The following is an 11,010-nucleotide window of genomic DNA, read 5'->3' on the forward strand; positions in this document are numbered from 1 at the left end:
ATGCTGTTGGAACGGACGCAACTGCGTGCAGTTCTTAAACCTACGTCCGCAGTCCCTCAAACAACGCAATAGATTTTCTCTTCCGCTTCGTCTGCTCCAGTAGTGGGATGACGTCACTCAACGGTACCTCAGCAACCCGTAATTCCAACTGTTTGTTATGACTATGTTTATTGGTTATTTAAAGTGTTGTTTTGGAACTAGTTAGTTCACCGATTGTGTTTTTCTGAATATAAACCTTTGTCATAATGATAATAACATCGATAGCAGTTCTAGGATAAATACTATTTCTGATTTTGATTGTTTGAGTCTGACTCTCATTGTTGGTGCTTTATTGATTGCTTCCGCCTTTTTCAAACTAAACATGGCAGCCACTCCAGCTACAAATCCATCACAGTTGCTCCCACTTGGTAAGTGTGAATTTATTCATTTTTGAAATTAATTAATACAGCTAACAAGCATGCCGCTCATGTTGTGGGTCGGGTTACATTGAAATATACACTTTTTACTACAATATTTACATGTGTTTTCAAAGCGTTGTTTTGTAGGAATCATGTAAGCTAGTAGTAGTAGCAATTAGCTTGAATGTCCGCATTTGCTTGGCAAAACGTTGGCCAAACGTAACCTGCCAGGCGGTGGAAAGGTTGCTATGGACTGAAACTTAGCATCTTTTCTGCGCATACATTGTTTTGTTCATCATTTAATTCAATATTTTGGATGAATACTAAATTGTTGGCTACATAAGCCAAACTGATTTGCCCAAATTCAAAAGCTCGCGGGAATGACCGTGATCCATGTCAGTTCCAGCGTTTACGTGAGGCTTTTATTCCAACCCACCACTAACGCACCTCACTCATCTCATCATTGTCTTCCCTTTGGACATTGATTACAACCAACTCGATCGAGACGTGTTAGTCTGCTGCAAGTGAGAAAAATGAAAGCATGTTCATGTTATATACATTAACAAGTTATTTAGAAGACGCTTTTATCCAGGGCGACTAATGAGTGCATACATTTTCCTGTACTGTGCTGTAGCCTACCTCTCTGGCAGCCGTAATACGACTTCTGTATGTGCTTTCAACTTTGCTTTTTTTTTCATTTTCAGAACTCGTGGACAAATGTATAGGTTCCAGAATCCACATCGTCATGAAGAACGACAAAGAAATCGTTGGAACCCTGTTGGGTTTTGATGATTTTGTCAGTATCCTTTGAAGAAATTTGCTATTAAGCGTCTCACTTTTCCCCCTTAATTGTAGGACGTTGACCAGACATTGAGTAGTGTTTTTTTGGCAAATGTCTTTCCTCTTTTTGAAAGGTAATAGGAGAAAGTCAAACAGGCTTTGGTTTGGAGGAGTTGTCCATGCCAGCATGGTGTCTTTGCGAACACTGGCAGCACAAATGAGGCTCAGTATTGAAGTAAATAAAACATTTTTTTATGATTTGCTGATCCCTCTAAATGACCCGGTTGGGTATGTGTCCATTAAGGTGATCAGCAGGGATCTGTCACTGAACATGGAAGACTCACCCAATTGACTACATTAATGGTGGAAGCCCTTAATGGCAATACTTGATTTGTAGGGGGATGTTGCTCTAGCCTTAAAAATGCCTTAGGTGTATTCAACAGGAACCAAATGAAAGCAAACTGGATTTAACCTATTGGAATTTCTCCAGTACATTGCTTTGAGCCGCTATGCAGCTGTTCATCACTGTGTACTAATGATCACTCCCATTGGGGTTTCTTCATTTAACCAACTCTGGTGCAACACGTTTTGTAAAAGCTAAATGGAACGAAACAGGGAGGGACTTGCTGGAATGCGTCCAATAGAAGCTTGCTTTAGGTCAAACCTTCAACAGAAGTCATCAGGTGACTACACCAGGACCTCAATCTGCTAAAGCAGCTGTGTTGGTGAAGATCCAGAACCAGTAATTGTACAGTTATATTGCAGTTTTGTCAGTGCACAGGTGGATGACCCTTGACCCACCCATCTTCAGACATGGTGTTGGAGGACGTGACAGAATTGTAAGTAGACAAGTCAGTTGACAGTCGTCGCCAAAGCAGAATCCAAGGGAATAAATCCTGGAGAGCTCTCTCAGGCTGTCGAGCTAGCGTTGATAGCCCCATGATGGCTTCTTTTAATCTTTCGTACATGCAAGTTTACTACTTGGCTCATAGAAAATACTAACCTGTAATACTTTAATTATTATTTAATGGAGACATTTATTTGGTAAACCTATCAGTTTCCAGTGGCACACCAAAATAACTCAGATTGTATCCATGATATGAGTGAGAAATGCATGTTGCCTGCGTGTTACTGTGGTACCCAGACAGATCCACCAAAATTCACAAAATGTTTGGTGGAACAATCATTCAAACTAAAGTTGGCTTACCATCCAATCATCTCCTCTGCCTTTCCTCACGTCTTGTGCATCCACTTACCAGTTATGTTGCAATGTTGTGGGACAGCTGGGTGAATTGCACAGCAAAGCTGTCTCCATCCAACTAACCCAAACATTATTTTACATATACAATTAAGAGATGTTAACTCTAATTCTCTTAACTGTTTTAGTGAAATCACACCAGAGGGCAGGAGAATAACCAAGCTGGACCAGATTCTGCTCAATGGGAACAACATTACCATGGTAATCACCATACCATCTTTTGTTGTATGGTCTCTGATGTACCCTGATGAAATGTCAAATTCTGGATGCTGAGGTGTATTCCAGAAAAATGGCTCAACAAATTCAGGGTTCCCTGAAAATGTATTTTCTTAATCAGATGAGGGGGTCACAGTTTTTGGTTCCAGAATTGCTGGTTCTGGTTTAAATTATTAGGTTAAGTGAAGTGTGGGTTTGTTGATATAACTCTCATGTGCACAAAACAATGATAGAAAATTCAGCTTTCTGAGATACCCTTCTGTACATCAAGCTGTCTTGCGTTACAAAAACAGGAAGCCATTTTGGCTTTGAAATTTACTTAAACCGTATTGTTCACAATGTATTCTGTTCTCCTATCCTTTTCTGCAGCTCATACCTGGAGGAGAAGGACCTGAAGTATAAACAAGAGTTTTGCTGAGAGATTTATGTTCTTCTGGATGTAAACCTGTGTTTCCATCAGTACTGTACTCTGTTTGTGATTTTTGTTTGTTTTTGAAAGTCTTTTGTAACAAAAGCATTTTCCTGACAATGTGTGTACAGAGCAACTGTTGATTTGGACTTTGGCATTTGCAGAATGGGTTCCCTTCCTACCGTATGTGGTGAAACTACTTTTTTGTTATAAATAAATCACATAATCCAGAGTCACTGGAAACAAACCTCTCCCAGTTTGTATCTAATATAGGTGGCAGACTATTCTTATTTACCTACACATGTTGAATGGTCACTATTCGTGGATACCTGAAGGCAGCCGTAATGTTGTCTTCAATAGCAGATGTTAGTCATAGCATCCATAGAGTCTCACTTTTATAGATTATGCATTTATTGGCATGAAAAACAGGACCCAAGGTACTGGTGATGTACAGTCAGCATTGTTGCCGACCCATTGGAACTGATTGTTGTGTTTTATGTCCACATGGCCTGACAGTCAATGAAACAGCGGCCAGGACTGAGTTGCGCTACCTGATGTAAAAACAATGCTTTAAAAAAAAAATGAAAATATAGGGGAAAAACTCACATTATAGAAAACTATCTTCTCTCATTCCCTTGCCTGAGTGCCGGCCAGTTGTGCGGTCATTCCCGCTCCCTGTCACTTACTGGGTTTGCCAAAATCACACAGACCCCATCCCCCCCCCCCCCCCCCCTCGTGACGAATCCCTTAATACATTGAGGGCTTCTCTTCTCCTTTCGGATTAGTCACCTTTTCCAGGTTCTTGCTGATGATGTCATACAGTTCCGCCTGCAACACAAAACACACAGAAGTGATTCAGAGGGTCGGACGGAGGTCATTCGGGGGGGGGGTTACAGCTGCACCACTTACGTCAGCGAAACAGGGTGCCGCGTTACTTACATAGAAGCCACGGATGTCAAGGAGGATGACTCTGATTTCTGAGTAGACTGCCTCATCCTTCTCGTGGACCAATGAGCGGTAGTCCATCTGATAACAGGAGAAAGGACGACAGCATGTTTAGGGATGAGGCAGGCTGATAACAGGAGAAAGGACGACAGCATGTTTAGGGATGAGGCAGGCTGATAACAGTGGGGAGTGTGACAGCTCAAACCTGCATATAGTGGTGGGTTAGTCCCAGTGGCACCCTGTTCCCCATGTAATAAACTACCTCTGCCCAGAGCTCTGGTTAGAAGTAGGGTGCTATGTAGGTAATAGAATGCCATTTGAGACCGCATCCATAATTACACTAATGTAAATGTGATTGCAATGTTGTAATATTACAGTGTTCGCTGAATGCAACGGACTCCTCTAAAACGACCATTCTCAGAGAGGAATCTCACCACATGGGTTTCCTTGGAGGCTTTGGCCACTGCGTCCCCCCTCTCTGAAAAGTACCTGAAACACAGGAACTTGTTTTGTGAATATACGCCAAAAACCAACAGCCCAAATCTGTCAAATATTGAGTGTAGTCCCACTTGTTAATGTTGGTGTGAAATCCATCAACTTTGGTCTTCACTGCCGTTATTCTCTCCAGGATTTTCTCCTGAAAGCAGCGCGCACACATTTTTTGATCTTAATAAAGCTTCAGGAGAAAGTGGTTTCATGTATCTACATATATACATTTCATGACCAGGCCACTTGACCTACAATATAAATAACATACACATGTTGACCACTTACCTGGATTGCAACACCAAAGTCATTCCCATCCTCTATTTTCGGGATGAGATGTTGAATCCAGCAGGATACCTAGGAGAGCAATGTAAAATGTCTTCCATTTTAAAGATACAGTGGTGAAAATACACAGACATGCTACCATGACCAGCTCACTGATTCCCCTAATGTAATTACGGTCTCCCTCAGTGAATGAACCTCTGGATAATCCTTACTGTAATTATGGTCTCCCTCAATGCAAGGATCTCTGGTTTCACTTTGTCCAGCAGCTTCACAATCTTCTCATTGCCTTTGATGAATCCACACTTTGGAGCTTAAAGAATCCAATGAAGAACCACAACCCCAACTGGTAAATTGGTATCACCTCAACCATGCAACATGAGTATATGTAAAATACTAAAATAAAAACTAATTGAAAAGCTTATTTTAAAACTGGTCTTGCTACTCACTAGATTAAGTAAATTTCACTGATCACTTATAAATTATGTATGTTGCTCTGACCATCCCCAAAAGACGTACATTTGTCTGACCACCCCCAAAAGACAAATCTGTCTGACCACCCCCAAAAGACTTACATTTGTCTGACCACCCCCAAAAGACTTACATTTGTCTGACCACCCCCAAAAGACTTACATTTGTCTGACCACCCCCAAAAGACTTACATTTGTCTGACCACCCCCAAAAGACGTACATTTGTCTGACCACCCTTAAAAGACTGACCAGCAGTCCCATACCTTTCTTTTTCTTCTCGTTGTCATCATCCTTGTCGGTTTCCATTTCCTGGAGGGGGGGGGGGGGGTTAGTCATTTTGTAGCCACATATTCTACCTTGTTAATTAAATATAGATCCTATTAAAAGAGGAATGAGAACATTGCTTTTAAATTCCTCAATGCTTCCCCCAGCAGAGAAGACCAAAAACCTACTTGAGAATAGCACGGCTTAGATGGGACCCAAGAAGTTTAGGTGCAGTAAATCAAGTCATTTATTCCTGTCAACTAATGTCTGTGTTTTGTTTGTCTTTGTCCGGTTTTTCCATTTCTAGTTTTATATTTTTTACACTATATGTATTTCTGTCATAATTTTTGAAATTAGAAATACCTATTTTTCTCTTTCCTGTGACTGTTTTAAATAAAATAAAATACCTGAAAGAATACTGTATATCTGTCTGGTCTGAAAACCAACAGGCTTCCTAGTACCTGTTGGCCTCCTGACCAAAACAACTGCCCTAAACAGTTAACAGGTAGACATTCGGGATGGTTAGACCAGATAATCACCTCTTCCTCTGGAGATGGAGGCTCTGGGATGGGGATTTCCAGAGGCGCTTGGAGAGTAGACATGTCTGTGATGCTGAGGTCATCCTCCTGAAACAGAGTAGGGACAGAGAAAGGAAGCGAGACAAATAGGGTTTGGAGGAAGAGGGCGCAGGGAGATGGGGTGAGAGAAAGGAGAAGGAGATAAAAGGGGGGATGAAATCGAGGGGAGAGACAGATGGAAGCGAGGGGAAGAAAGTAAGAAGACAAGGTTTGATAAAAATTATCAAGTATGAAAAGCACCAAAAAAAACCACGACTTGTCTCCTTCTCGTCTTCCTTTACCAAACAAGACTGGAATAGAAGTAGCTAGTCCAGGCTGCTTTAAGGTGGGAAGGATAGAACTGCCAGTGTCTAAAAGGAGTTTTATGAGATTACAAGTCAATGCAAACGGATAGACAGACCGATGAGAAAGTTGTCAAGAGGTCAGTCACCCAGATTCATTTTGTTAAAAAATATGATTTATGTACTCATGTAAGCTACTCAACAATAACTACCTTCAGCAGGTTGTCCAGCTTGATGATCTTTGAGGGGATGTAGTTGGAAAACAGATCTTCTGCCTAAAAAATTTGTAACGTTTTTACCATTAGCCCACAAAGCACGTCACCCAGTACTTCAATTGTATTTCAACTGCAACAGGAAACCGATGTGGAAAGCACAATAAGAAGAAACGATGCAGATTCAGAAACAAACCTGTTTATACAGAGAATGGCGGAAGTTCTCCACCTAAGGCACATGGAATAAAATACTTGTGTTAAGTGATGCATTACCTGTACACAGATTTACTAAACTATTGTTACTATTGTAACACATCAGGATCAAGGTGATCATAACTTGTATAATGGGCGCAGGTCAAGTAACAAGCAAAAACAAACGACTTGGAACACCCCGTCATGCAAGTTCTTAAACCGTTTTCTCACATTTATTTTGCTTTCGCTTTCGCGTAAGTAATGGCTGTCCAGTTCACAATGACTAGGGACTTTTCCATTTCCAACTACCAACAATTGCGCTCAGTCAGAGCAAAATTAAACTTAAATTGTTTTTTCAGGCCAAATTACAGGGGACATTTCACAATGTTATAATCTTGAACAGGATGTAGTAAATGCTCGAAATAGTTTTTCTCCCCCCTTAATTCATATTTAACACGTATCAAAAACGGCATATGTTAGTACTTACCTTGCCTGCGTTCGCATTGTTTATTTTCAGAACTGTTTTCGACATTTTGAGCTTAGTGCAAAGTTTAGTGCAATAACAAAATAGTGCAGCGATACAGGTTTGTTGCTTTACCAGTCTATATCATCAAACCTACTTTCGATTTCAAGGGACGATTACGTTTGAAAACCACCTGATCAAGCCACACCCACTGAATTAATTCCAGACGTTTCGTATTCTGTTCATTTAAACATAAAACATTTTTAAGTCGCTGAGTATTAAACAAACGTTGTTGTTGTTAAATGAATGGCCATATCCAATTCGCCGCAATAGTGGACCATTCTCACAAACACACTGGATTTGTGTAGACCATGTCACATGCTCTCCAAATAATAACTATTTGTTGGGGATAATTATAACACAAACCCGGGGGTTATACATAATGTTGAAAACATAACTTTTTACTGTTACCTCGTTGATAACCGGTTTATGATCACAATATAGCGTCAACATCAAACGAGGCTTAATGCAATAGAATAGCTCTTAACTACGGTATTTTGGTCATATACCAGAACCCCTCGTGCATTTTTACTTAAATAACACGTTATTTATAATTGGCATTGCAGTAGCATAACGCCGGAGTTAGCATTGCGTTGGCACAATTACATTGATTTCTCACAACATCAATGGTTATGATTGACCACTAGAGGGAAGCATATGTCCATGTTCCTTCTGTTTCCCAAATCTTAGCTCCAGCCAGGGAGCCTAACTTGCGCCTTATGGCAGCTCCTCTATGTTTCATGTATAAAATAGACCCATGACATAAAAAACAATAAATGGCTTGTCTAACCAACATAGAAAGCTGACGTCCCTCTATTGTCAGCCACCCCCTATTATCGGCGTTTTTAGCTGTTGGTGAACCAAATCCTAAAGTTCAAAATTTAAATGCACTGGAAAACAACTGTACGTTTTGCTATTAAATATGCACTTTTTTAATAGAGATGTATGGAGATTAAATACTTTTTTGAGATTTATAAAATGTTATTTATGTAAGTTGTTTTAGACATGTTGCAAATAGTGAAATTCGACTTGCAAGATAGACTAGTCTACATCATGTATTACCAGTCATCAGTCTTTTTTTCTTCTTCACCAGAAGGCATGAAAGGTAGATAAAACTTTCTAATAAAGATTTAAAGAGAAAACTGTGATCAGTCATTTGCAACACAAATGAAAAGGAAATAAAACCTTACTGAACAAAATAGTGAGGTGGCCGATAATTGGGGATTGTATTTATTTGTGCCACTTAGTTAACCAAATAGCTGGAAATAGTAATATTTCCACTGGAATATCACAAGTGATAATTAATGACACGTTAGTTAACATTGTATATCTCTAATAATCACTAAACATTGACAGGTTGATCAAATGATTACTCTGTACAAGAAGATATATTTCAGAAGTGCTGTTGGCTATGCCGATATTAGGCGGTTCTACACTATAGACAGAATCCACAATCAGAATCTTATAAGCTGCTTCCAGGCACAACAGTGCGCCAAAATGTATCACCAAAAATCAGTTTTAACCAACCTGCTGGACCACCCCAGGTCTGTTCCCATGGCGTTAGCTTGATGTATACATACACCCTGGACAGGAAGTAGGTCCAGTTTAAATTCAGATTGGTGTTTGACAAAGTATAAAATATACCTTATTTAATTATCATTATTATTCAAATTGTAAATACTATTAATCACTCTCCAAACATTTTTTTGGATTCAGGGAAAAAGTACTATTAAAATGCCCTTGCTGGTCTTTCAACAAAACCAGTGAAACTAAATCCTGTTAGTGTGTGAGGTTGGGATTCTGTTTAAACTAGTGGTCAAATCTCCACGTTTGATTAACTATGTACATAAAACCAAGGTTGTGGTGTTGGGCTCTTCAAGTTCATTTCCTGGCTGGTCTGAATCTCCTTAATTCCAGTTAGCACTCTATTCAATTTACAGTGCGCTACCTTGCACCAGTTTCTAAAGGTCTCTGGACTAAAGTAGTGAACTGCCAGGAAAACAGGGTGCTATTTGGAATCCAAGTCTAGATGCTATTACTGAACTAGGTGTATATGCAGTGTCTTAATTAGTTCTATATACTGTCTTAACTAAGTATATATATCGTGTCTTAACTAAGTCAATGCACTGTGTCTTAACTAAGTCTATATGTGCTGTCTTAACTAAGTCTATATATGGTGTCTTAACTAAGTCTATGCACAGTGTCTTAACTAAGTATATATACGGTGTCTTAACTAAGTCAATGCACTGTCTTAACTAAGTCTATATATGCTGTCTTAACTAAGTCTATATATGGTGTCTTAACTAAGTCTCTATGTGCTGTCTTAACTAAGTCTATATATGGTGTCTTAACTAAGTCTCTATGTGCTGTCTTAACTAAGTCTATATATGGTGTCTTAACTAAGTCTATGCACAGTGTCTTAACTAAGTCTATATATGGTGTCTTAACTAAGTCAATGCACTGTGTCTTAACTAAGTCTATATATGGTGTCTTAACTAAGTCTCTATGTGCTGTCTTAAATAAGTCTATATATGGTGTCTTAACTAAGTCTCTATGTGCTGTCTTAAATAAGTCTATATACGGTGTCTTAACTAAGTTTATATACAGTATCCTAACTAAGTCTATATACAGTGTCTTAACTAAATCCATATACATGTCTTAACATATATATATATATATATATATATATGAATAACATAATAGTTCAGTTATTCATTTGTATCTCCAGCACCATGTCTTAATGTGTTTTGTCACGTGTTTATGTCATTTCCAGCCAGAAGAAACCTATTGGTCAAATACAAATTCACTATGGCTCAAAATTTAACATGGGTATGAATACTTTTGGGCTTAACTGTATATGCTGTATTGTAACTAAATCTACAGTATCTCACAAAAGTGAGTACACCCTTCAGCTTTTCATGTGACAAAACTGAGGAAATGACACTTTGCTACAATGGTAAAGTAGTGAGTGCCCAGCTTGTATACCAGTGTAAATTTGCTGTCCCTTCCAAATAACTCAACACACAGCCATTAATGTCTAAACCGCTGGCAACAAAAGTGAGTACACCCCTCACAGCTTTTCATGTGACAACACTGAGGAAATGACACTTTGCTACAATGGTAAAGTAGTGAGTGTACAGCTTGTATACCAGTGTAAATTTGCTGTCCCTTCCAAATAACTCAACACACAGCCATTAATGTCTAAACCGCTGGCAACAAAAGTGAGTACACGTGCTCAGCGTCCTAATGTGACCCTTGTGACCTTCTGTATTGACCAGGGAACAGAGAGTTTTCCCCCAAAAATAAGATATTGAAATGACTACAGGATAATACGTTCAGCACACAAACTGTCTGACAAGGCCATTTCTAATTGGCAGACTGCCACTGAAGAAGCCAATGGAGACCAAACTAATATGAGAGGTGCAACATATCCTTGAATTCAACCCAATCTAAACTAATGATTTTATTTGTCACATATAAAAAATACAGCAGGTGTAGACTTTATCGTGAAAAGGTTTATCTTACTTGCACACAGAGGAATAGACACACAATGAATGACAATAACCAGGCTAATGAGGTGAAACTAAGAACAAACATCCTTGAAGGAACTCCACAGAGAACCTGTCAGAGGAAGTTACTGAATACTCCCCAAAGAAGAAAAAGCAGGGGCAGACCGGCCACCTTGGCATTCCTGGCAAATGCCAGATGGGCCGGT

General features: G+C 39.4%; 2 protein-coding genes across 4 annotated transcripts; one reads left to right on the forward strand and one right to left on the reverse strand.

The window, feature by feature from the left end:
* The first annotated feature begins 26 nt into the window (after positions 1–26).
* On the forward strand, positions 27–3,643 carry lsm5 (LSM5 homolog, U6 small nuclear RNA and mRNA degradation associated). Of its 3 annotated transcripts, XM_020041561.2 has the most exons (6): positions 27–123; positions 369–407; positions 1,103–1,198; positions 1,990–2,017; positions 2,565–2,637; positions 3,022–3,643. In XM_020041561.2, the coding sequence occupies exons 1-6, from the start codon at positions 108–110 to the stop codon at positions 3,052–3,054; spliced, it is 285 nt and encodes a 94-aa protein (XP_019897120.1). In that variant the 5' UTR covers positions 27–107; the 3' UTR covers positions 3,055–3,643. The 3 variants fall into 3 exon arrangements, with proteins under 3 accessions (XP_019897120.1, NP_001297911.1, XP_019897121.1); NM_001310982.1 differs by lacking the exon at positions 27–123 and having other exon boundaries at positions 353–407; positions 3,022–3,294; XM_020041562.3 differs by lacking the exons at positions 27–123; positions 369–407 and adding an exon at positions 663–922.
* psme2 (proteasome activator subunit 2) lies at positions 3,463–7,390 on the reverse strand. Its single transcript, NM_001304034.1, is given in 11 exon segments — positions 3,463–3,889; positions 4,001–4,087; positions 4,441–4,495; positions 4,576–4,643; positions 4,781–4,849; positions 4,990–5,087; positions 5,509–5,554; positions 6,049–6,135; positions 6,581–6,643; positions 6,777–6,809; positions 7,260–7,390. Coding segments are annotated over 11 exon segments (732 nt in total). The 5' UTR covers positions 7,305–7,390; the 3' UTR covers positions 3,463–3,808.
* Positions 7,391–11,010: the final 3,620 nt, after the last annotated feature.

This window comes from Esox lucius, chromosome 21 (assembly GCF_011004845.1).
Source record: "Esox lucius isolate fEsoLuc1 chromosome 21, fEsoLuc1.pri, whole genome shotgun sequence".
In the NCBI taxonomy this organism is placed as follows: domain Eukaryota; kingdom Metazoa; phylum Chordata; class Actinopteri; order Esociformes; family Esocidae; genus Esox; species Esox lucius.

Bases quoted from the DNA above. Each gene is read 5' to 3' on its own strand.
- lsm5 (XM_020041561.2), top strand. The intron at 408-1,102 runs GTAAGTGTGAAT...TTTCATTTTCAG, and splicing joins ATCACAGTTGCTCCCACTTG to AACTCGTGGACAAATGTATA. The intron at 2,638-3,021 runs GTAATCACCATA...CCTTTTCTGCAG, and splicing joins ATGGGAACAACATTACCATG to CTCATACCTGGAGGAGAAGG.